The following is a 27,902-nucleotide window of genomic DNA, read 5'->3' on the forward strand; positions in this document are numbered from 1 at the left end:
GAAGATTTCATCAGGAGAAACAAATCTGGTGTTTTGCAGATCGGAGCATGGAATGTTAAGTGGGAAGAAAGTAAAGAGAAGGAAATAACAACTGGAGAACATTGGTTGAGGGAAAGAAATGGAAGGGGAACCAACATGAAGTATTTTGCACAAAGCATAATTTAATCATCACTAACACATGGAATAAAATTCATGAAATAAGGTTGAATACATGGAAGAGACCTGGAGATTCTGGATGGTTTCAGAAAGATTATATAAACTGTGAAATAATGCTGAAAGTAGATACAGATTCAGAAGACTGCTAATGACTGGACTGAATAAGTAATGATGGGATAATTAACTGAATTGGGGGACAAAAATTGATGAGACAGCTTGAACAACAGAAAGTATATGTGTCAAGGAATAGTTAATTTGGCAATGGGGGAGAGTGAGAGGGGTAAAACTGTAAAGGGATATTCTGCCTTGTATACAGCATGCAAATGCATATGGATGTAGGTTGCATTTAAACCAGTCTTTGGAAGGAACACCACAAAGATGATAACAACTTAGTTTAGACAATTTAATACATATGCACTAATAATAACAGTGCCTCAGAACTGTATACTTTGCACATATAGAAATACACAAATAAAAAACTTCAAAAATTACAGGTCGTTGCTATTTCTATCTGAATTAATACTATTTTTAGTGTCACAGCATACACTAAAGAATTTACAAAGATTACAAAATAAATGATGAAGAATGAATAAATACCTTCTTTGAAAATCCTTGCAGTATTATATTGTACAAGGCAACAACATTGGGATGTGTTGGTCTTTTATTTTGCTTGTTTCTTAATCTGTAGGATGATAATGCTGCCATTCCTCTGTTCAACATATTGCATCGTATCTGTTACAGGGAAAAGAAAGCAAGGAATACAAGTATATGACAAAAGTAATCATACTTCATACTATTAATTCCCAGTATAGTTTGTACTGATTTAAATTGTTGCACTTACAACCAATAGAATAGTGTGCACTGTTAGGTGCTGAGTGACCTGTTTTGTGCAGAAGGAGGGGAAGGGGTAAATCAATAGCCCTCAGAAAATTTGCGTAGGCAGGCTTTCAGCTGAAGGTTCAATATACATTCTGAAACATGAGCAACAGACAGAACTACCAAAATAATGACACTACCTTTCATGCCATGTGGTGTATTTCCAATTGCGACAGCTTGTCTCCCGTCAAGCTTTTTTTTTTTTTTTTTTTTTTTTTTTTTTTTAAAAAAAAATCAGAATAATTTATGGAAAATTATCAGCCTAGCAAAAAATATAATCACTTTTGTGTGCAGCTACACTGTCCTGATAAAAGATGACTTCTTTTAGTTTTGCAGTCCTTGCCTTTTCTCATATTTCAATGCGGGCTAGCCTACTATTTTTCAGTTATTATCTTACCTTTAGAAAGACAATAATACAAATAATTTTTGAAACCCAGAAAACACACTATAGTTGAGTTGGCATAAGTTGATACCTGACAGTTACAGTAGCCCAGGTGCTGCAGCTTCACGAGCCTGCTTCAACCAGTAACATAACATGATTTTGTAAACGCATGTATTGCAATACCATAGTGTTGTTACAGCTCTGTATATGGCTATTGTTTTCACATGCAGCTCTTAGTGCTTTGCAGTTGAAAGCTGGCAACAGTACTCCAAGCTGTCAGGGATATCCTCAACTGTAGCCATTATTTTTGCAGATGAAACAAACTGCAACTTTTTTGGTGCAAGACCACTGCTGTCCACTAGCTGTTTTGGTTGCTGCTTCAATTCTTGCATGTATATTGGACTTAACGTATCAACCAAGGAACATAACTGAATGTGAACTGTTGCATTCTTTTAAAAACAGTCCAAACATTTCTCAGGAAATCATTTCCAAATTTGCCTTTGGCCAGCCTTCTAAATCAAATGCACTCATGTTGCACAAACCTCACTCATAGTTAACTCCTCATGACAAAATCACTGTACTCTTTCTTTGATGTGCCTAAGTCATCAGTTCTTTTCTACACCTTTAACCAGCAGTTGGTCATCATACTGTGTACTCTTGGTGTATATATCTGAGTATTACGACATTTGTCAAGTAAGTCATTTTCAAGAGAAATAAAGCCACCCATGTTTTTAGTTCATTTCCTTAAATTTCAAGCATAACCTTGTCAGCCTATAACAGGGAACACTCTTCATATGAGGTCTAAACATGCCTAGAGAGGATTAATATTTTGTTGTTGTTCTATCAACAGGAATCAGCAAATCGAAATAATCATTGGTAATAATGGTGTGTACATAGGAATTGAATAAAGAAGTCTTCTCAACACTTGTTGCTAGTGGATAAGCTAAATAACATAAACATTGGCAATGACTATTCAAGTTTATATTATCAATCAATTTTATTCACATAGCTGTCTGATCTGAAACCAATAATTTCAGCTATTTCATAACTCAGTGTTCCATCTAACAATACAAAAAGGCAGCAGCAACCAATTAAATTTCCACTTAGAGGATAGCATTGCCAACCCACAAATCCATTTAGTCGTATATTTGTGACACTTATACTGCCAAATGACTTGAAGAACTGCATTTCTGTATTTCACAGGTTACTATCACAGTCACACAATTTGTAAAATTATGACGTCCCTGGATTTCCCTTCTTGTTCTTCTAATGGAGTTAAAAAAAAAAAAAGTATTTAACTCAAATTAATTAACATGGAAACAACCTGCTAAGGGAACATAGGAAGGGCATAAGTGTTGAAGGGACATCTGAAATTAAAAAATTACATAAATATGTATGTCTCGTAAATTAAATATACTTACGCAAGTCTCAAGGTAACAATGCATGTTTTGAAAGAAGCTTTCCTCTCTTCCCGCTATTTCCAGTTCAGACAGTTTCACCTTGGCCAATTTTTCTTTCATAGAATGTTTAAGATTTGACTTAAGAAATCGTCTATCACTGTATTTCTCCCTAAAAATAATTTGCACAAAATTAGAATATGAACATGAGAGTAATGAAAAATATTTCATCACAAATTTGAACTCAATACCTTTGGTCTGGTGAAGTGAATGGTATACTTAAGTTTCCATTTCCCACAACAGGACTTTCATCCTCCTGCACATTATTTGAGCTTAAACTGAGATCATGAAATTCAGAACCACCATCTTCACTGTATTTATCATGAAGTTGCACATCAGATGCTGCTTCTAACCTTTGAAACAACTCATTTTCATCAAGTAATGTGTTTTCTTTATTAACTAAAACATTTAAGTCTTCTAATACTTGTGAGTGGCATGCTCCTGCACTAGGTTCTACATCTATACCACACAGTGGGTCTAATTCAGAGAGTGAGTATATGTTGGCACCAGTTTCTTGGTCAGTTATAGGATCCACAGCAGAATAGGACACCTCTGTAGTAACGAGCCGATTCTTTTCAGTCCTGCCTTGTGAAAACTGCGTATTTTGCTTTCTCAAACTGTGCAATTGTGATAAATCAATGTTAGGATTTTCAACTAAGAGAGACAAGTCCTTAGCCTTCAGTTTACTTATTGATGCTTTCCGCTGAGTAGAAGAATTCTCGGTAACTGAAAAACACAGAAAGACAAACATAAATGCAAACCAGTTACACCAAATAAGCTGAACAACACAAGATGTGTTTATATAAGGATCCAAAATGCAGTGTTGTCCTTTATTTAACATATTTTGTTTTGTATGTAACACAGATTGTGGAAAACCAAATTAATGAATGAAAAAAGAGTGGAGACAAAGGACAGAAAAGTTGAATGGGAAAGTCAATTACACACAATCATAGTTCCATATATCAAAGAATAAACCAGCAACTGCTGAGTTCAAGTATGAGAACCATTCAAAAGGTACTACTCAAAACCATAATCAAAAGCTAATACATCATACTAATGGGCAAACTAAATATGTGTAAACACTGAAAAAATGAACATAGGCTACAAGAATTAACTACTTATGTACGGCAAATACATAAAATAATATAACTCCTTGTGAACAGAATATACAACAAACAAATTGAATTCATTATGTACACAAGTACAAAAACATAAAGGCAGTATTTTTAGTCTTTTCCTGCAGCTGATTTTACATGCTTCTCACACAAATGCAATCATTCTGATAGATGACAGTGGTTCAGGTGTTCAGTTAGGTTGATTTTCCATTCTGAAGACTCATTTAGCTATCTTTCTTGAGTACTGTAAACAATGGTGTATGTTTATTGACTGGACTCCAATGAAAAACATACATTCTAACTGAGCATTCCACACATTTGCAGCACTAGGTCTCATATCTTGTAATGTAGTCCCTTACAGCAAACCACATAGCTTTCTCAACACTATGATTACCAACTGCTTGTTTCAAGTATACTATGGAAAAAATAAACAGACCAACTTTCTCAACGACAGCTTCTACAAGGATCTGCAATCACACTATTTTCTTTAATCTTTATAAGATAAGCAGTTCCAAGTTGCTATGTTGCAAGTTTCAGAATGCAAACAATCTTACAAATTTCATCCCAGAATAGAAAGATCAAGAAGTTTGAAAGTAAACTAATGAATGAGTATTTCAATAAATGGTGACTACTGTCACTTTGCTTTGTTTTAATTATTCATAAGCACGTTTATTTGATGCAGATAGTTATGGAATGTTTAACATATCATCAACAAGAGGTAATTAGAAATGGAGCACACTCATTTTGGAAATGGATGGAGAAGGAGATTGGTATGAGGAATCGATATGGTGACCACTCTGAGTGACTTATGTAAACAACGAAAAGCCTAAATATGGATGGTTAGATAGTGATCTGAACGCCAGTCACACCACAAGCAAATTTAGTGCTTCAACAATTGTGTGAACTCATTTGACACTTACAGTGCAGGGCACAAGAAATTAATTTGGGGGGCTGCATACAACAGTGATGGCACAACAACATGGTCAATAGGTGAAGCTTTTCCAGAAACCAGTCTAGATGCATCACATAATCACACCTATGACAAGTCAAGTGCTACCCCAAAGTGTGTGTCTATATATGGTCTGTGAACAGTTAAGTCTGCTGTACAAATTTTCAGTTATCAAGAATAGTGAATATAGCAAATGCAATACAACAATAAATCTGTGGTTGGTGTGTGCTGAATCTTTCATAAGAAGTAGGTTATGAAACACATGGCCCACATGACATGAGAAATCCAAATAAACTAGCATGGAAAGACAGTGCCTGGAGGTAGACAATTTTCTAGAGCAACGCTTATGTGCCACTATGTGCTGTATCCCCTGATGACAGGTCACCAATTATTCATTCATGTACTGTGTGTTGCTGAAGCTCTGGCAAGCTAAAGATACTTCCTCTGGTGCTCAAATGAAAACAATCCACAGCAACAGACACTCACCAGGTTGTTTATGACCAAACCTCTAGCAGCCACAATGGTACCATGTGGCACCAGCCTCACCATCACAGACATAAGCAATGCCACAAACAGTGCTGCCACTGAGGCACTAGCTCACTTCTGCAGGTCACGTGTCTCCATCGGGTGACTAATTAGGTTTCTCCGCAGCCACTTCACATTCCTGGCTTTATGCTGACCATGCAACAGAGTATGCTCTACACTAGCTAAACATAGTGGTCCATCAACTGGAGTTTCTTTGCCATGCACACTACACTCCATACTCTATGCCAGTCACATCTAACGGTCCATCAATTGGTGTCTACTGAAACACACATCACTGCCACTTCCAAATACCAGACCACTGCGGAATGCACTCTTGGCTCACCACTTTGGTCATGTGAATCCCAACTTGCACTTTTCACACATGACATACTGAAAGCTTTGGGTCAGGGCAATCAGGGAGATGTAGTATTTCTTGATTTCCAAAAAGCATTTGACTCTGTACCAGACCTACACTTATTGTCAAAAGTATGATCATATGGGGTATCAAGTGAAATTTGTGACTGAATTGAGAACTTCTTGGTAGGGAGGATGCAGCACATTATCTTGGATAGAATGTCATCGTCAGATGTAGAAGAAACTTTGATGTTACCCCAGGGAAATGTGTTCAGAACCTTGCTGTTATTTTGCATATTAATGACCTTGCAGACAATACTGATAGAAACATAAAGCTCTTTGCAGATGATGCAGTTATCTATAATGAAGTTCCACATGAGAAAGCTGCAAAAAATATGCAGTCAAATCTTGATAACAGTTCAAAGTAGTGCAAGGATAGGCAACTTGCTTTAAATGTTCAGGAATGTAAAATCATACACTTCATAAAATGAAAAACATGTTATCCTATGGCTATAATATCAATGAGTCACAGTTGGAATCATCCAACTGATACAAATACCTGGGTGTAACACTCTGGATATGAAATGGAATGATCACATAGGCACAGTTGTGGGTAAAGTATGTGGTAGGCTTCAGTTTATTGGTAGAATGCTGGGGAAGTGCAATCAGTCTCCAAAAGAGATTTCTTACAAGTCACGCATGCTATCCATAACAAGAATATTGCTCAGGTATGTGGGACCCGTACCAAATAGGACTAACAAGGAATACTGAATATATACAGAGGAGGGCAGCACAAATGGTCACAGGTTTGTTTAATCCATGGGTGAGTGTCACAGAGATAATGAAGGAACTCAACTGGAAGATCCTTGAAGATAGACATAAGGTATCCCAAGAAAGTCTATTAACAAAGTTTCAAAAACTGGCTTTAAATGAGGACCCTAGGAATATACTACAGCCACCTACATATCACTTGCATAAGTATCATGAGAATAAGATTAGAATAATTACTGAATGCACAGAGGCATTCAAACAGTCATTCTTCCCATTCTTCATATGTGAATGGAACACAAAGAGACACTAATAACTGGTACAATTTGACATATTCTCTGCCAAGCATCTCACAGTGGTTTGCAGAGTATATATGTAGATGTAGACTTCATATTCAACTCATTTCTGAGCTTACTGCCTAATGGATCACCATCAGCATTGATTTTGTCCACAAACTAACATTCCAGTGCAATGTCAGTCATTACTTGTTACGGCATTCCAGTTCAAAGCCAGTAATCACCCTTCTAGGACATTTCTTTGCTTCAACGATTGCCTGTAGGGCTGAACAAAATAGTTCCGACTCACATTCCAAGAAACTTATTGTATTTTGTTTATTAGCCTAAATAAACTTTCACTGTTACTGGCTTCCTGTCAATCACAGTGCTTTATTCTCCTTGGCCATGAACACTATACTATCACTCATTGATTACTTTGCATCTAGCAGCCCATCATTCCAAATTGAAGTGTTCAATCTGTGATTCTACTATGACTTGATTTTATTATTTATCTGTCCACGCACTGCACCCTACAGACATCTCATATTACTTTACTTTTGTCATCAGCCATCCTTATTCGCGTCAATCTCTCCATTTTAGAGCAACACATACCCTCAACATTTTCAGTCAGTGGTTTTCTATTCTGATCTCTAACTTTCACTAAAATTTGTCATAAAGCTGAAGTATCCTCTCCTGAGGCCAGCTGGTTCACACCGGTCATAAGAGATTCTTGATACTGGTACTTACAGAGTGGACTTCCAAACTGCTCCCACATGTTCAACTGGGGACAGATCTGGAGATCTTGCTGCATGCAGAAGCACCTCAACATAATGCAGACTGTTCATAGACACACGTGCCTTATGTGGACAAACATGCCCTATCGCACACATTGTTTTCATGAACAAGGGGAAATCCTGGATGGAATAAAAAGAATATGAACAGGATAGATTGTTATCACCACATAGAGGAGGCACTGAATGACTGACAGTCACAATGAAAATAGAATACGAACAACGAGGGAGGAAGATTAGGGTCTAAGGGTATAACAACAAGTTGAAGACAAAGTAAAATCTCAGATTGGGGAAGGACAGATGAAGAAATTGGCCCCTTTATTTCCAAATGAACCATATTGGCATCTGCTTTCAGCATTTATAGAAAACCATAGAAAAAAATCTAGATGGCTGTGAGGGGATTTGAACTATTATCCTTCTCATTGTTAATTCTGTGACTTGCCACTGCACTACCTTGTATGCCAATAAGGGGTGAACAGAGAGACGTTCATTTTGAACTCAAAAGCAAGCATGAAACAAGGAAAAATGTACACATGTACTGCATTCAGTGTTGGACAAATGGGTTACAGTGGAACTACATTGTGCCTGTACTACCTTCGGTACTCGGGAAGATTTAGTAAAGGCAATAAGGAGTTAGACCACTCTCAGTTTTTTAAGTCCACTATCGGTAAATCAGCTCACAGGTGGTACCTCCCTGACTGACAAAAGCAAATTATCAGCAGCAGAGCCAAGAATAAGGTGAGTAGGAAGGACAAAATCATGGTTCAAACAAACAAAACCAGGCTTTATTTCTTTGTGTCGTTAGTAAAGCCTCGGCAGGGTGGGTACACAATAAAATACAAGAGCTCATGGAAAACAAAAAGATACACTCTTTGACATAAAAACCTGGCCTGTGGTCATCTCTGCAGATTCTAAGTCTGCACCGATCACACAAACGGGGCAAGTACCATGGCCACGCTGATACTTCCTTAAGTCCAGCTACCTGAAAAATCTGGCAACACTCTAGGCTGTGACAGGTCCTGGAGGAAGTCTCTTCTTATGTTTGAGTTGTTATGACTTATCTGCACATGTGATCTAGAGGTAAATAGTTTGTTGCTCATAGTCTAATTGCAACGTCTCACAGTCAAAACTGCTTGTAATGCCTTTCATCTGAATGCTGAAGTCCACAATGTAATGGTAGCACAGCTACAATGCATTTCTCTTTCTCACACACCAGTAATAACAGTTCTATGCAGTAACATTTTTGCAACAGATTTCATGGCAGTCTGTCTGCCTTTGAACACCACATACATCAGACCTCTCCATGGCCCATTTGCTGTCTCCAGGGAGCTGCTACTACAGCGGCACTGTGATTTGTTGCCCTCTCTCAAAAGCATTAGCAACTGCCCATTGTGTCAGAGAGTATAAAATGGTTTACTGTTGTTAAGTAATGCCCAACAAAATAAGTCTACGATTTGCATTTCATGCTCAATAGCAATGGAGGCAGATGACTCATTTTTATATGATGGGTATTGTATTACACTAATATACAAGACCTGAATATTAATCAAAATTAATTTTATATTTTCCGATCCAATCAGATTACCTCACCATGTTGTTTGATGTTACCATGAATGTTTTGTATCTTATTTCTTTTCCATTTATAGGTGATTCTTCAAGCAATTTTTCATCGAGAATTCATATTTTTCTGTCAAGCCATAGTGAGTAACTGTGGTGTAACAAGTTTTACAGTCATTGTTTGATTTCTTTCAGTAAATGTGTGAGATAAACAGTGTGAATACCTTGCAGTGCATGCTCTATAGCAATGAAGGCACACTGCACATTGAGGTCCACATAATGATTCATGGAGAACTTAACACAGATCAAAAATGATATTTAAGGTACTGAATTAGATTTAAACCAACGAAACTGTTCATTTTTTAAGCTACCCAGAGTGGAAGGAAGTTGCTAACGCCGATGTCAGCAAACCTCTTCAGGGGTACCTAATACCTATTACGTAGGTTTAGCCCAGAGGGACAGTATTCACTTCATAACTATTCCCCCAACATATGGGTCTTTAGTCACAAACAACACAAATTTGTGTCACTGACCGACAAGTTGAAGTTCTTCGGAGATGTCTGCGTACTGAAGTAGCTTGGTATTCATGAGGCATATAGTTACAACCATTAACAGAGATAACTGAGTCAAGCTTGTGGGAAGACTTGATGTGTGAAGATTTTCTTCAGCTTTTGGCACACAAAAAATATATATATATATATATAAATAAAACAGAAAGAAACTTCCACATGGGAAAAATATATTAAAAATAAAGATTCCAAGACTTACCAAGCGGGAAAGCGCCGGCAGACAGGCACATGAACAAAACACACAAACACACACACAAAATTACGAGCTTTCGCAACTGGCAGTTGCTTCGTCAGGAAGGAAGGAAGGAGAGGGAAAAATGAAAGGGTGTGGGTTTTAAGGGAGAGGGTAAGGAGTCACTCCAATCCCGGGAGCGGAAAGACTTCCCTTAGGGGAACTTAGGTTGGTGAACAACAATGGGTGCAAAGGTTGGGTAGTTATGTTGTCTCCAGATCACTTTAAAGGGTGGGGAAATTCAAGAAAATTTCGAGAAATTCAAGAAAATTTCGACAAAAAAATTTTTTCGAAAAAAGTTTCGAAAAAATAATTTGCGAAAAAATAAAATTCGAAAAAATTTTTGAATAAAATCTCGAAGAATATGTGTGTAAATGTATTCAAAGGACTGGTTATGTACTGGCAGGTTATGATAATGAGGCTAACAATTGTTTGATGAAGAAATAATAACGTGTGAACCTGTGGGATATATATATATCCAAAAACCTGTGATGCTATTAAATAAAATAGAAAAGAGGAATCTAGAGTGGATTGGTCTATATCATGATTAGAACTAAGAATTCATGCTGCTCTTGCATCACAAAACATGTGGAACCACAGAGGTAACACCATGTTGCTAGAATTGGGTCTCTCTCAGCGCAGCATTGGTCCCTGAGCCTCATAATGAAATGTAAAACACAAGAACAGTAGTTACTTAAGTGAAGTGTGGCATTTGTGGAGTCCAAAAATTAAATTTTATCTTCCTGTGTCTTGTCTTACAGGAAGGTTAAGTAGCATAAGTCAGCAAAGTGGAAAGGGAATGCTTAGAGAATTTAGTAGATCTATTCAGGACCAGACACAGAAGTAAATGCTTTGTCATAGGGTTGCCAAATATTTACAACTATGTTGCCAAGTTTTAGAATTACTAGGGGCCGCTGTGTAGTGAAATGCTTGTCATGCATATCTTATACGGGCTCTCAGAGTAATCTTCTGATACTTTCTGACACCTTTCAGGCTGTCTGTATAGTCTTTCACACTGTCTTCTAGATGTAATATAGAATTCCTCATTTTTGAAGATTTCTGACATGGGAAGGGAATGTTAATGATGGTATATTGTAATTTCAGTGGAGGGATAGCAAAACTGGTGAATTTAGTTACTGCTCATGTTGCATATGGCATGTGAAATTTTGTGGTGTATAACTTCCATCAAGACTACAATTTCCCTGAAATGCAAATGAATAAAACTCTTAGTTTGATAGTTTGCAATGAAAATTATTACATTGGAATAAAAAGTAACTGAAAATCAACCTTGCTCCACACATCACGATATAATAAGATGTCAAACACTTTGCACTTTGAAACTGACTGTCTCTGTGTGTAGTCTTGTGCCACATGGAAATAGAATTTCGCAACTACCATGGGAATGCCAAATTATATTGGTGGGGGTGGAAGCAAGAAGAATTATAGTTAACTAATTAATCAATGACATGCAGTAATCAGTCCATAGAAGGATTCAGAAGAGAAGAACCTGAAAATTATGTTCATTAACTAAACCTTAAATGTGGGTGGTGTGCAATTCTGTGACTTTATAAGTTTTTCATTTTGAGACCTATACATACAATGCATCCTAACTAGCCTGTTCATAGCTGTCATAATGTTACCTTCTAATTTAGTTCCTAAATGATGAAAAGAAACCAAATCCACAGCACTGATGGTTCCTTCGAATCTTTCCAGTTTATTTTTTGTGTATTGTTACTTGGTCCTTGCAAAGCCAAACAAACAGGATGAGTTTCCAACTCATTTCTGTTTTCAATGGAGTAATATACTGTCGGCTTAAAGCTCTCTCTTAGATCAGAATCTGATAGTGCAGGTGGAGCAGGCTATAGGTATCAGTGAGGACACTGAGAGCTGTCCATGAAGTTCTTCATATTGCTAGCACAGTTGAGACTTTGAACAATTGCTAACATTGTGTGGCACCTCATGACTGCTCACTCACTTTCGGGATTGGTGCTGAGTGATTCTGCTACATTCTTGAAATATTCTCTTTTCTTACTGATGAAGTAATCAAAACAGTCATTGTGTTTATAGACACTGCAATTGTAAATTTAATTTTTCAGAACCTAATAAGGTAATTCCACGCAAATATTTCAACTGGTTTTGTATTTCATGTTGTGCACTGTCTGCATTAACTACCCTGAGAGCAATGGCAGAGCACTAAATGGAGCGGTGTCATGTTTGCCCCAAAGCACCATGCTTGTCTCGTGATCTAAGGCTATGGTAGCTGCTGGTTCAGATGTCATTGTACTACCAATGAAGATCAAATGAGCTTTTTTTTTCCTTAATTTCATTCCATTTTCATTTCCTTTGTTAATCATCAACCATCATCTGTAAGGTAATAAATTTTATTCATTATTAGTTTGTTATTGTCAATCATTCACTCACAAGAGATATCTTATCCATATTTGGTACTGAGCACATGATCGGCGAATTTGGAAAAATGTTTCACCACACAGAATACCCATTATTTACCTCAGCATCTTGTTTCAAGGGCAGTTGGAAAAGTGCAAAAACAATCAGTGCCAATGGGAAGACGGTGACACAAGCAGAACTCTGCAAAAAGTTTTGTTTATTTAATACTGTATATAATACTGGGCAGAAGAACATGCACGAGTGAGCCAACGTATGAAGGAGTACTGGCGAAAAGGAAGGAAGAGAACTTCTGAAAGTGAGGGAAGTTGTGTAAATGAAGCCCATAGATGGCTGTAATGAAAACAAATAAATAAATAAACTATATGACTGATAAATTCATGTTACAGTATATTACTCAACAATCGAATAGGTAGTATGAACTCTACCACTGCTACAGATAGCTACAAATAAGTTACTACAACAATGGTTTACCACGGACTCATCTGCTGGTTGTACTGTTACAACTGTAAATAGAACTGTACTGTATTTATTGGTCCTGTTGTCTACAGAGCAGCTTATGCATAAGACATTGGACAAGTCAAGTTATAAGTATACAGCTGAAAGTCTTTCCTAGACCTACTTATTTAAGCTCACAATAATACACTTTATACATAGGTATCTATATAACACTCTTCATAAATTTAAATATTCTTCAATGGAGTAAAAGCAGTGGTGCTATAAATATAACTTTAGATTTACCAAAGATATTCACCTCAGTAATAGCTTTTATGTTTTCAGGAAGTTTGTTATAAAGCTTAACTCCCATGTGAAAAGTACCTACCTGGCACAGAGTTGTGCTGATTTGGGTTATATGTAAGTTTCAGTATGTCTGGTAAAATGATCATGTGCATCACAGTCTGCAGTCCTTACCTATTACATTTATTTTAATGAATGAAAGGGTTTCCATCATGTATACCCATGGTAATGGAGGAATACCAGATTTCTTAACAGAGGTTTACAGGAGTCTCAAGGCTAGCACCCAAACAAGAATCTAATTGCCCTTTTTTGAAGTTTAAAAGTGCTATTAGCTGTTTTAGAATTTCCCCAAAAAAGAGACCCAATATCTAAGACGAGAATAAAAGCAGGCATGATATACTTTCATTACTGTTTTCTCACTACAGCATGATTTTAGTGAGCAAAGAAGGTAACATGTTTTGCTCAGTTCTGCATTGAAATATTCAATACGATTATTCCCTTTTACGTTGCTCTGTAGACAAAGTCCTAAGAATTTGGTTTCAGTACTGTTACCAACTACTTCGTCATTGATGGAGACCAATGGGATAAACATGTCCCTGTTAGGAGTATTGTAGAATTTTAGTGCAATGTTATTTTATTACTATTTATTACAAGCTCATTATTCTGTGACCAGCTGCTAAGTTGCTTTGTGACAATGTTTACTTTCTGCTGTAACTGTTCATGGCTGTCTCCTTTTAGTAGAATTGTGATGTCATCTGCAAATATGATAGTTTTATGTGCAACAACATTTAAGTTTAGATCATTTATGTACAGAAGGAAAGAAGGGGTCCCATTGCTGATCCTTGGAGTACACAACACTTAATTTGTTTATAGTCAGTTCAATGTTCAGAGACAGTTTTTAGTTTGGTATTTGTGTGCTTGATGCACACTGTTTGCTTACAATTAGCCAGTTGTTGGACAGACCACGAATACCATACCTTTCAAGCTTTGATAGCAGAATTTTATGATCCACCACATTAAAAGCTTTTGACAGGTCAATAAATACTCCTGTTGATTCTTATTTTTTGTCCATCAGGTTTAGGATGGAATTGATGCACTCATAAATAGCAGTTGCTGTTGACCTCTTATTTCTGAATCCATGTTGCACATTACATAGGATGTTGTTTTTATTTATAAATTTCTTAAGAGGAAATTGTGATGGGTCTGTAGTTGTTCACATTATCTTTATCATCTTTCAATATCCTGGAATAACTTTTGATGTTTTCAATACAGCAAGGAAAGTGCCTGCCTGAAGTGAGCAGTCACGTAATTTCGTGAGTATTTCAATTAGGTTTGATACACTCTTCTTTAATATTGTTGCAGGTGTACCATGAATGCCTGCAGATCTGGAATTTTTTGGTCCTTTCATGGTTTTAGCTACTTTATCTTGTGAAACAGAACTGGTGTACATTGATCCTCTACATGCACTTATTTTGGATACATTTGTCTGGGTGCTCTTATGTAAGTTTGATTGTAAAATATTATCAACAACGCATGTGAAAAAATTTTATTAAATGTGCTGGCTACTTCTAAGGGATTTGTCACTTCTTTTATTTTCTGTGACAGTGTTATATTTTTGAAAAGATTTTCTATTTTCTGCAGATTCTTTTTTTATAACACTCCAAATAGCCTTTGCTTTATTAGCTGAATTATAAATGTATTCACCATTATGCATTATTTTTGATGCTTTTAATACTTTTCTTAATATTTTGGGGTATTTTTTATAGTATGAGCGTACTTCAGGTGAGGAATTTTTTGAGTTATATACTTCATTAAGTAGTTCTTTTCTTCTGGTATGAAACCCTTATTCCCCTTGTGATTCAACTGCTGGTTCTAGAGATCCCCCACATGGTTACAGTTTTCAGTGGGAACACAATTTGAAAAAAATAGGTTAATGTATCAATGAAGGTGTCGAATTTTTCATTTATATTGTTCATTTTGTACATTTCTGACCACTTTTTCTTTCTGTAATAAGCTGTTGAATTGGTTATCTTGATTATAACTTCTACATGAGGTTCTTAAAGACATGTTGTTAATAATACTGCCTTTTACTTTTATGCTTAATATTTGAGCAAGATGGAAGGCTAAGTTTGATGATAATTTTGTTCTGGTGCTGTTCGAATGAGTTATGCCAATGGATAAATTAGGGTTTATTATGGTTTTATTTACACAGCTACATGAAGTTTCACTTGTGGCATTCAATTTCAATAAATTCATAAGTGTTCTGGCATCCAGTATCTTGTGGGAATAGGCGTACTGGTCTACTTTGAGGAAGAAACAACAACACACAAAAAAGAAACTGGAAAGATTCAAAGGGACCATCAGTGAGATGGATTTGGATTCTTTTCTTCATTTAGGCACCAAACAAGAAGGTGACATTATGAAAGCAACGAACAGACTAGTTAGAATGCATTGTATGTGTAGATCTCAACATGGAAATCACAGAACTGCACACAGCAGAAATTTAAGGTTCAGTTAATAGCAACAAATTTTCAGGTTCTTCTCTTTTAAATACTTAAATGAATTGATTACTACATGGCACTGAATAATTAGTTAAATGAATTTAATCTTGCTTCCAACCCCACAAATATAATTTAGCATTCTCACAGTAGTTGTGAAATTCTATGTGGCACAAGACTACACACACACACACACACACACACACACACACACACACACACACAGGCATGTGTATGCATTCACAGTCAATTCCGAGGTGCAAAGTATTTGACATCTTACTGTTTCATGATGTGTGTGGTTAAGGTTGACTTTCAATTACCTTTTTTTATTCCAATGAAATACGTTTTTGTTGCAAACTATCAAAGTAAGCATTTTATTCATTAGTATTTTGGAGAAATTGTAATTGTAATGGAAAATTATACCCTTCTCAATTTCACATGCCATATGCTACATGAGCAGTAACTAAATTCCCTAGTTTCACCATTCCTCCACTGAAATTACAATATACAATCATTAACATTCCCTTCCCATGCCAGAAATCTTCAAAAATTAGCAATTCTAGATTAAATCTAGAAGACAGCATGAAAGGCTATACAGACAGCCTGAAAGGTGACAGAAAATATCAGAGAGATTTGAGCGCGCACGGAGGCTTTCCGACAGCCGTTCTTCCCATGAACCATAAGCGACTGGAACAGGAAATGGAGGTAATGACAGTGGCACGTAAAGTGCCCTCCGCCACACACCGCTGGGTGGTTTGCGGAGTATAAATGTAGATGTAGATATAGAAGATACTCTGAGAGCCCATATAAGATATACAACACAAGCATTTTGCTACATAGCGGCCCCTAATAAATCTAAAACTTGGCAACGTGGTTGTAAATGTTTAGCGACCCTGTGACAAAGCATTTTCTTCTGCATCCGATCCTGAATAGGTCCACTAAATTCTCTTAGCATTCCTTTTCTACTTTGCTAAGTTATGCTACATAACCTTCTTGTAAGACAAGACACAGGAAGATAAAATTTAATTCTTGGACTCCACAAATGGCACACTTCACTTAAGTAACTACTGTACTTGTGTTTTACATTTCATTACGAGGCTCAGGGACCAATGCTGCGCTGAGAGAGACCCACCAAAAGCTGAAGAAAAGCTTTACACATTAAGTCTTCTCATAAGCTTGACTCAGTTAGGTCTGTTGATGGTTGTAGGTATCTGCTTCATGAATACCAAGCTACTTCAGTATACAGGTATCTCTGAAGAACATCAACTTGTTAGTCAGTGACACAAATTTGTGTTGTTTGTGACAAGACCCATATGTTGGGGGAATAGTTATGAAGTGAATACTGTCCCTCTGGGCTAAACCTATGTAATAATTGCATGAAGGATCACTTATAAATGGAAAAGAAACAAGATACAAAACATTCATAACAACATCAAACAATATGGTAAAGTATTCTGATTGGATCAGAAAATATAAAATTAATTTTGATCCATATTCGGATCTCGTATATTAGTGTAATACAATACCCATCATATAAAAATGGGTCATCTGCCTCCATTGCTATCGAGCATTAAATGCAAATAATAGACTTATTTTGTTGGGCATTACTTAACAACAGTAAACCATTTTATATTCTCCAACACAATGAGCAGTAGATAATGCTTTTGACGGGGCAAGCAAGCACAGTGCCGCTGTAGTAGCAGCTCCCTGGAGCCAGGAAATGGGTCATGGAGAGGTCTGAAGTATATGGTGTTCAAAGGCAGGCAGACTGTAATGAAATCGATTGCAAATATGTTACTGCATAGAACTGTTATTACTGGTGTTTGAGAAAGTGAAATACATTGTAGCTGTACTACCATTACATTGTGGACTTCAGCCTTAAGATGAAAGGTGCTTAAAAAAAATTAAACTGCTAGATCCTAGGTGCGGACATGGCATAACAATTCAAACAGAAGAAGAGACATCCTCCAGGAATGGACCCAGCCTACAGTGTTCCAGGCTGTGCAGGTAGCTGGTAGGAATTAGCATTGTTGCCATTATACTTGTCTCATGTTGTGATTGGTGCAGACTTAGAAATACTGCAGTCAGTGAGGTTTCACGTCAAAATGTTCACTTGTACAAAGAAATGAAAGGAAAAATATAAAGCTGATGACTGAATAAAATGTCTAGGAAGAAACAAAAAAATAGAACTTCAAAGAAAAGATCTAATGTGGTTGAAGTACAAGAATAATAAATGCAAGGCAGGAGCAAAAAGTGTAAACTACCTGAACATTGGACCTAAAATATTATAACATGGAAATCATGCCACATTCATTTCAGTCACTTCCAGTCACTGAACTTACAGCAAAAAACAAATCATAATTTGAATCTGAAATCATGTATTTACTAAAGCTAGTCAATCACAATACATATTGGGATGCAGCACAGAATATTTCCTATGTGTTTAAATAGAATGGCATTCCAGAATGAATTACATACCTTCCAGCAATTCCACATATTTCTTTTTTGCTCTCCTCTTTTTCTTTTTTGTTGCTGACTTTGATATTTCTGCAGTGTTAGTATGTGTGGAATGCAAACGAACTTGTGGTACCAGTTGCACAAGATGTCGATAATCTGCAAAGTAATATTCTCTCACAAAATCTAAGCAATAGAAATTTGTGAACGATCTCAAGTCCCACTGTTCGGAACAAGAATACTCTTTACAAACAGGACACAAAGAAATTTTTTATAATATTGTATACAATAGAATGGCTTTGTTAATTACAATATGAGCCCATGAAACCATTACTGGCGTAAGTCAAAAATTAATTTTGAGTCTGCACTCTGTTTACTGCACAAATAGTGTAATTGTATTGTCACTGTACTTTGTGTGGAGGGCAGCACTACCCAACAGAATAAGACAGTAAATCCATAACAATGTTTGCATGAGTGGTTGTGGTGTAAGTGTGTCAGCAAGGTTAGCGACCACGACAGTTGAGTCCATTTGTTGTTTTGCACGTTAAACCTTGTTTTGTAAACTTTATGATTGTTTTGTGTGAGTAAAAACATTCACGATTTCTACTAGTAGTGACTACGGTGATCCAGATAATGCACCAGATGAAACAAATTCAACAGAGAATGAAACTGACAATTATAATAATAAAATTAAGACCATAACAGTTTTATTAACATTATTTTGTGTAGGGATTCTAGAGTTCTAATGAATATGATTGTGTATTCAGTTTTGCTTGTTTTTAGATAGCAAAAAAATGGCTTTGAGCACTATGGGACTTAACATCTGAGGTCATCAGTCCCCTAGACTTAGAACTACTTAAACCTAACTAACCTAAGGACATCACACACATCCATGCCCAAGGCAGGATTCGAACCTGCGACCATACCGGTCACGCAGTTCCAGACTGGAGCGCCTAGAACTGCTCGGCCACTGCTTTAGATAGCAAAAACTTTCTGCTGCCTCAAAATATTTTTAATAGCTATTGCTATTGCTATTATTATTATTATTATTATTATTATTATTATTATTATTATGTGAGATGACTTACACCATCATTGCATCTACTGTCAACAAGATTTCATGCAGCTATATTTGCCATGGTTCTACCTATCATTGCTATTGCTGTCATAATGTTTTATAATCAAGGTAATAATGTAAGGCAGGAATTCCTTTTATTTCTGGAGCTACTGAAAATACAGAAAATGTGGAAACATTTGATGAAGTGGAAAAGGATAGACAGAAGAAGAGAAAAACAGAGAGGAAACATGGAAACGGAATGTGAAACAAGCAAACACAAAATGGTGGGGAAAGCTACAACATATTAAAAAAAAAGTAGTTCTCAGCAAAACTTTTATACATAATGCAAACGTTCAAAACAATGCAACAAACTAACTGATGAATATAAAACTAGATAACTGTTTGGTCTACTCTGGAAAATGGTAGAATCGGCTAAACAAAATATTTGTGTGTGCGCTTGTTGAAGCATATATCGATTCAGAAGAAGAGGTCATAAGAAAGCAGCAGAAAAAATAAAGGCATCACAAATGAAAATTATTTGAGTGCTGATAATGAGAGTGTTCTTGTATTTAAACATTACATCATCAGAATGTTTCAAATATCAGATGGAATATTATTGAGCCTGTCCTCTAGATTCCTAGGTCATATTTGGATCATTCCAGTGACTGGCAGAGAAGGTTGAGAAGACCAGCTTTGTGAATTAAATTTCAACAAAGTTCACAGTCTGCAGCATTGTACCCAGAAATGATTGTGACCCCCTAATGAGTCAAGTGGAAGGACTGAACCAGAAATTTCAAAAAGTCTATAACAAGCTAGGATGAGACATCCTGGACTTACACACCATGGGGTTGCAGGAAACCCACAAGCATCTTTGAAACATTGAAAAAATGCCTCCCACAAGTGGAAGTATTAAAATCCTAAAGGTAAACTGCCAAAGCATTCACAACAAAATGCCAGAGTTTGAAGTATTTGTGAGAAGTAGTGCAGCTAACATAACATTAGGTGCAGAAAACTGGTTGAAACCTGAAATTGATAGCAATGAGATTTTTAGTGAAAGTTTAGGTATATATCAGAAGGATAGGCAAATGCTAAATGGAGGTGGGGTATTTGAAGCAATAGACAAAGAAACACCAATCTGCCAACATAAAAACTGAATCTGCATGTGACACTGTTTCGGCAACACTCAGTATCAGTGGTGGGCATAAAGCGATAACTGTATCCTTCTATCACCCCCAGACTCATCGCCTGATGCATCCGAAAACTTTAGAGAAAATCTCAGTTCACTTGTACATAAGTTCCCCAAATATACTGTAATCATTGGCGGAGACTTTAATCATCCAACAATTAATTGGGAAAATTGTAGTTTTGTTAGTGGTGGATGTGATAAGACAGCCTGTGAAACATTACTAAATTCCTTCTCTGAGAGCTAACTAGTACAGATAATTAGGAGTCTCACACATGATGGAAATATACTGTATCTAGTGGCAACAAACAAACCTGATCTCTTTGAGGATGTTCACATTGAAATTGGTATCAGTGACCATGATGCGGTTGTGGCAACAATGATTACCAAAGTACAAAGGACAACTAAAACAAGTAGACAGATGTATATCTTCAGTAAACTAAATAAAAAATCAGTAGTGTTATATATCAACGAAGAACTTAAAACTTCCAATACAGAGCAGGAACATGCAGAGTAACTATGGCTCAAGTTTAAAAGAATAGTTGAGTATGCACTGGGTAAATATGCACCCAGTAGAACAGTTCATAATGGGAGGGAACATCTATGGTAGACAGTCACGGTAAAGAAACATCTAAAGAAACAGAGATTACTGCATAACAGGTGTAAAATAAAACACAGGATTATAGAGAGAGATGCTGAATGAAATGCATTTGACTGTCAAGGGAGAAATGACTACTATAGCAAATAATGTCAAGTGATATTTCACAAAACTCAAAGGCATTCTGGTTGTATGAAAAGGCTGTTAGTGCCACCAAAGTTTGTGTTTAGCCCCAGCAAATGAGACAGGAACCAAAACTGAAGATAACAAATCTAAAGATGAAAAGTTTAAATCCATTTTCAATTTTTTAATTCTTGCACCACTGGAAAGATGAATGAAATAAGTGTTAGTTTCAGCGGTGGGAAACAACTGACTTTGATAAAACTGAACAAAGCTCCAGGACCTGATGGGATCCATATAAGATTGTCTACTGAATTTGTGACTGACCTAACCCCTCTTCTAACTATAATCTATCACAGATCCCTCAAACAAAAAACAGTGCACAATAGGTGGAAAAAAGCATAGGTCACACTTGTTTACAAGAAGGCAAGGATCCTGAAAGCAATGATCATGTGAAACCCAAATTGCACTTTCTCAGATGACATACTGAAAGCTTTGGATCAAGGCAACCAGGTAGATGCAGTATTTCTTGATTTCCAAAAAGCATTTCACATGGTACCAAATCTACATTTATTGTTAAAATTGTGAGCATATGGGTTATCAAGTGAAATTTGTGAATCAACTGAGGATTTTTTGGTAGGGAGGACACAGAGCGTTAATTTGGATGGAGAGTCATCGTAAGATGTAGAAGTGACTTTTTGGGCGTGCACCAGGAAAGAGTGTTGGCACCTGTTCAAAAGAAATGTGTTTCATAGAACTGTGGATGTAAATGTGCCACAGCTCTTAACGTAAGCATTTTAGAACTCATGTATACTAAACTTTTTTTTCTTCAAATTATTGTTATTGTAATTTCCCTGAATATTGACGATTCCTCCTGGGACACCCTGTATAGATCAAGAGAAATAATAGAGACCAGAATTGTTGAACCATGTGTAATTTTGTGGTATTATGGATTTTGTTTGAACTATATAGGTCGGGTGAAATTTCCAGTATCGGTTTTGGAGCTATGTGTGGGTTTGTGGTTTCTTTGACTTTGCTTGATTTATATATGTCAAGCTACATTTATTATGGTTTTGTTGATCACTATACATTTCGTTTGCTCAAGTTTATATTAGTGTGCTTTTTGGTATGTCTTTATAATCAGGATTATCATATAGTTTGTTTGTCCTTGCCCAAAGTCTCATAATTCCTACAGCTGCACTGTTAGTTTGATGTTATTTCTGCAGTTAAATATTTCTGTATTAACTGTGTATGTTTACTTGTGTAGTGAGTGATCTCATGGTCATCATACTGTACTAGGTCAAAATATGAGTTTCCAACATGCAGATGACGGCATGGGTCAAAGCCAGCAGGTGGTGCCACAGTCTGATTTGACACAGCTTGCTATTGAAGAAGAACTGTGAGAAATAACTAATAATTTAAAACAATAGACACAAGAGATTTTATGCAGAACATCACACTGAAATATGAACATTTAAAGTCATGCAGCCCAACAGCACAAATATAATTAAACACTGCACAATTTTCCAAAGTCATTAGAAAAATTTGAAGCCCTATTATGGCACTTGTCTGACAAAATGAGAAAACCAATAAATTGTGGTGAATTCAATATTAATTCTTTGGAGGAGACTGACCACAAACCTCAGTTGTTAACTTTCCCACTACAATAGAGAAAGATAGTGAGACCTTACTAGGGGCAGTTCCACAAGTGACGGAATACTCTCTATGATATTTTTTTTCCACTTTTAAGGTAAAATAGACCAAGAATTATTATTAATGATAAATGCTTTTAATGTATTTTCTACATAAGCAAAGAAATGTAATTTTCTTAGGGTAACAGTTTATGTATCATTCATGTGATGAGAATTATGTAAAAAATACTTCAGGTGATTCAATGATATGACCTGCATATTGTACTCTTTTATAAAACATCAATAATTCACCTCACTCATTTCCTATAAAATGAAATAAAAATTCTGTTATGGAGAGGAATAAATGGGATACAAGATGGCACAGAAGATAAATGCATTAAATAAATATTTTCTAATAAAATTTCAAAAATCTCCAGAAATGGAATGGGACTTTATAGTAACAGAATGACACTTTCACTTAAAAATTACCAGTTTCACTGATCAGTTGCTTGAGAAACAGTGTACGTACTTCTTTGATCTACAGCACTTGCAGCCAAATTCCCTACAATTTGGTCTTTTTCTGCTCAATATTTATCTTCCTTTGAGGGAAATGTAAACTTTTTTTCCCCATTTGGGTGTTCCTTTGTATTTCATATCCATCTTCAACATAAATCATCTGTCCCACAAAAAGTCTTGTCCTTTTTGTTTGCATATGAAACAAGAGCAAAATTCCCTCGAAGCAAGGCAGTACAATTAATCAGGCCGTTTTACTTTGCTTTGGCTGAAGCTTGGTTTTTGGAATTGTGTGCAAACTTCTGGAGAGTAAGTTAATGAGTAATAATGGTACTCTATAATAAAAGAAGAAGTAGGCATAACAACACAGATGGTTTTGGCCTACTCTACTGAAACTATTCCCATCCTTATTTGAGCTAATTCCTCCTTATTCTCCACAATTTGCGGGGCAGAGATATAAAAATGTTTATGCTGTGACACCTTTCATTTGTAATTTTTGGACAGTCCTCAACACCAGAAGCACACATTTCCCAGCTCTGCAAATATTTCGGACTGCACGCTTATTCCATAGCGTTCTCTGAAAAATGTTAGGTTGGCAAAAAAGAAACACTGCTTAAATTGACTGGTTGCGCTGTCACAGTAGAAGACATCTGACAACACAATACATAAAAAGGTTCAATTCATAATTACCTTCAAAGATAGCTAACCTCCTGTTGTAGTAAAAAGGAAGTCAGTAGGCTAAATTGTTTTTCTATCTTTTTTTCTTATAGGCAATAATGAGTTTATTTATAATTTGGCAGTTGCAGTATATCCCCCTACCAGAAAGTATTTAATTAGCGTAAGTTACGAAAAAAGAAAGAGTGTTTGTCTGATTCTACATGCAACACACATCCATTTACTCATTTCACTGTAAATTTAAAGTACAGAGAATTATTTGGTCATGTTCCAGCAAGTGCTCTTCAGACAGACACTATATATCTTTCTTCTCTCTTAAAATTATGTTCTTGGTTTACGGTAATCCTCAGAGAATAGCCGACATACAATGGTCTAAAATCAAAATATAGCCACCACCATTTAGCTGTATTTGATGTGCAACATCTTAAGAGTCAAGGAACGTCAGTCATTCCATTATAAAATTAATGTGATTCCATTATTAAATTAATGTCATACCCTTACTTGATTTACATCATTCTGTTACTCCATTTACGTCATTTCTTTGCTGCATATGTGTCATTGTTACATTACAAAATACTGTTAAAATGAGTCTTTTGTTTGTCTCACAAATCTGTATTTGCATATCTAAAACAGCTTTCCATAAAGCTGCACTGGTACTGAAAAACAACTTTTAGGATTTTGTCAGTAACAGAATGAGAGGGGAGACCGACAAAAAACAAATCAGCCTGGGAACAATACAAAGTATTGAAATGGACTGACTTAGGATATTTATAATTTTTTTGAGATATTTTGCTAATACATGCCTTTACAGTGCTTGCTGCTTTGCTTCAAGAAATTAGTTTTCAAGAGTAACTAGAAGCTGAAATTTTAGACACATTACAGAGCCATTTCTTCTTCAGTTTCAGAACTTTTCAACATAAAAATTGAGCTTCAAATTAAAAAACTTTGTGTTCCAGGTGAAGTGGTAATCAGTGTTATAAAAGGAATTTTTTATGATTTATGTCCATCCTCAAATGGAACAGCCCATTGACATGTGACAACATGTTCAACAAAGTTAGTGTGTATCCACTTTTGACTGGATTATCAGATGTGGGTGGGCATACATGCACGTGTGCATTTGTTTTCTGCTTCTTTCTGCCTCCTTTTTCACACTGAAATTCAGATACATGCAAAAAATCATTCACTCTGTGTCTTTACATAAAATTTTGTATTGGAATATTTCTCAGAAATGATTACTGATACCTCAATGACAGTTTAAAAAAAGTAGTGCTATTTCTACTAATGCAGTTATGGCCCCACCATGTAGTTTAACTATACAGCCACTGAAAACCAGATTTATACCAGACATGGGAAGAGTAATAGAATAACATTACTATAGCCCTGCATTTAATATTCCTGGTGGAGCAAATGCAACAACCATATTGATCAATTACTCAAATAACTATGTTGGTAAAAGTGTTTAGTTTTAGAAGATGTTGTAAAATGGTAGGGCAGAAAGGTATTTTCACATTTCATACTTTTTCCGCCCTCTAACATCACATGTGATAATATTCTAGGAAAATCTTGGAAGAACTGGTGTGTTGTACTGTACTACAAAAATGGACTATGACAGAGACCAGCAGAGTTTGTAATTACAAATATCATATCCTCAGACTATTATACATTAACACTCACTTGTCAGCACATCATAATCATAACTATAATTATCACTATCGTCAGCTCCTCCTAAAAAGTTGGAGATCGATTATGAAATTTGCTTTAAAGAACGAAATGTCTATTTCTCTGAACAGCAGCATAGGAATAGCTCCCAAACTCAACCTAATAATTTGTTAAGGCCAGTACTGCAATTCACAGTACTGGTAGTAGCCTCCTGCACAGCACACACAAAGTTATATTAATCCATGCTGCAAAGAGCACAGATGTGCTCAGCAAGAAGGTAAGGTTAGGTTAGGTTAGTGGTGTTTAACGTCCCGTCGACAACGAGGTCATTAGAGACGGAGCGCAAGCTGGGGTTAGGGAAGGAAATCTGCCGTGCCCTTTCAAAGGAACCACCCCGGCATTTGCCTGAAACGATTTAGGGAAATCACGGAAAACCTAAATCAGGATGGCCGGAGACGGGATTGAACCGTCGTCCTCCCGAATGCGAGTCCAGTGTGCTAACCACTGCGCCACCTTGCTCGGTCAGCAAGAAGGCATATATCTCCATGTTCCATGTGGTTGGCTGCCTCTCTTGCCTGCCAACCAGTTCTGTTAATGTTAAGCTACTGTGATTACTGTTCTGCAAAGTATGAGATCACGGTACTCACACACAATAGATGCAGAATGGGCATTTCATAGTGAGACATCATATTGCATTAAATGTAGATCAGAAAAGATAGACTGAATCATTACAGTTCTTTACCTACCAAATTCTGGCTCCCCTCAATGGGACACCCACCACCATTCCTGTTCATTCCACTATCCAGAACAGATGGTCAAATCTGTTTATACTGTATTGACTATATCAACAACTTCCCTTGTCCACTGCCAATGTTACTTTAGGTTGCTGAAAATAGAGTTGAGAGACAATAACAAATTTGCAGTTACACCTGTGTGGTACATCTACCTGTACAATCTTGATGCTCAGTAACAACACACCAACAAAGCTGCACACATTCCTATTATACCATTTAAAATACCAAATATAATTCTTCTGCTGCAAAATTCTCCAATCGTTTTGCAAGAGTGTGGGTTGGCTGGTAATTATGGTTCATTTTATTTTTCTCAGTGACATATCTCCCACTCAGAAACGAATAATCTGGGAATCTTTGCTCTAGTGTTTACTGCAATTACTGCTGTTGAGTTCGGATGGCTGGTGAATGCTTTTAAATTACACCATCCCTGCTCATGTATCTCGTCCCCTGGCATTTTGACTTGGCTTGTGAAAGTTTTCCAGGCACAGCTTATTCTCAAGATCATTAAAGTTGGCAAGATATGCACTATCCTAAGAAAAACTGTGGAGTATGTGTCAATAAAATAAGTACAGTAACACATTTTTTATATACCTTTCTGCTGCGGTACAAATGGATGTTCACAAATCGGGCACTTTCTTTTGGAGAAATGTTTACTTAATGACGATGACAGCGATCCTGTATTGCTCGTATAAAATTTACGTAGTTTCAGTATGTGATACATTCTGCGCATGGGTCAACTGTCCTAGAGACGAGTACAATAAACACAATTCACACAACAACTACATCTTCCTTAGGTGCCCAGCACTCCTCATGCCGGAGCGCACAGCATTTCCCTCTTCATTTGTTACTTGAAGTGTTTTGTTATTATCACGTGACACCCACTGTTACCAATCATCGAGGTTTCGGCCACTTCCATATTAAAGTTGTAACTTCCGGTTGCATCCACCCAAGGGGGAAGTGTTAGTGTTGTAGTAGTGTTGAGGGTTGTATGAAGAGCTGTTTATAAGTTGGAGAAAACATGATCCTTCTGGAGATCAATAATAGGATAGTAGAAGAAACGCTAACGTTAAAATTCAAAAACGCCCTTGCTGGGTTAGTATTCATGTTAAGAAGGTATTATTCATACCAAATGGGCATTATAACCACCGGCTGGGGTGGAGCGCCTGAGAGTTCTACGAGCATCGCTTCCCGATTCCTTCAGCATCCTAATCATCTGTGGCACACTCAGTATTAAGGATAATTAGTATGCGTTAAGATACAGTATATACATATGATTGACATCGAGTTTTTCGTTTAAAACCCAGCGGATTAATGTAGTTGTCATACCATGTTTTTGACAGCTGACAGAAGCCTATGTTTGTATTAAACTGTAACAAATGCTTGTTTTGTTATATTTTAAACTGATTGTAGTCATCTTTTCAGTCACAAACCAGAATCGATAGACATCACTATTGCTGACTTTGATGGAGTTCTGTTTCATATATCAAACGTAGGTGGTGATAAAACTAAAGTCAGAGTGGGTATTCCTCTTTATAATTAACAGTATAGCGTACGTCATTGTGAAAATGTG

The 27,902-nt window shown here is 36.5% G+C and overlaps 2 protein-coding genes across 2 annotated transcripts in view; one reads left to right on the plus strand and one right to left on the minus strand.

The window, feature by feature from the left end:
* Positions 1 to 27,213, minus strand: part of LOC126326121 (DNA-directed RNA polymerase, mitochondrial) — a 272,901-nt gene extending 245,688 nt beyond the window's left edge. The window contains exons 1-5 of the mRNA XM_049995553.1: positions 26,924 to 27,213; positions 18,127 to 18,261; positions 3,063 to 3,597; positions 2,836 to 2,983; positions 754 to 888 (exon numbers count right to left, since the gene is read on the minus strand). Coding sequence (XP_049851510.1) covers positions 754 to 888; positions 2,836 to 2,983; positions 3,063 to 3,597; positions 18,127 to 18,261; positions 26,924 to 27,062 — 1,092 coding nt within the window. The 5' untranslated portion in view covers positions 27,063 to 27,213. The remainder of the gene's footprint in view (positions 1 to 753; positions 889 to 2,835; positions 2,984 to 3,062; positions 3,598 to 18,126; positions 18,262 to 26,923) is intronic.
* Positions 27,214 to 27,220: 7 nt separating this feature from the next.
* The window catches only part of LOC126326131 (probable actin-related protein 2/3 complex subunit 2), a 47,188-nt gene continuing 46,506 nt past the window's right edge, over positions 27,221 to 27,902 (plus strand). Inside the window, exons 1-2 of the mRNA XM_049995564.1 lie at positions 27,221 to 27,424; positions 27,755 to 27,848. Of these exons, the coding sequence (XP_049851521.1) occupies positions 27,351 to 27,424; positions 27,755 to 27,848 (168 nt within the window). The 5' untranslated portion in view covers positions 27,221 to 27,350. The remainder of the gene's footprint in view (positions 27,425 to 27,754; positions 27,849 to 27,902) is intronic.

Source organism: Schistocerca gregaria, chromosome 2 (genome assembly GCF_023897955.1).
Source record: "Schistocerca gregaria isolate iqSchGreg1 chromosome 2, iqSchGreg1.2, whole genome shotgun sequence".
In the NCBI taxonomy this organism is placed as follows: domain Eukaryota; kingdom Metazoa; phylum Arthropoda; class Insecta; order Orthoptera; family Acrididae; genus Schistocerca; species Schistocerca gregaria.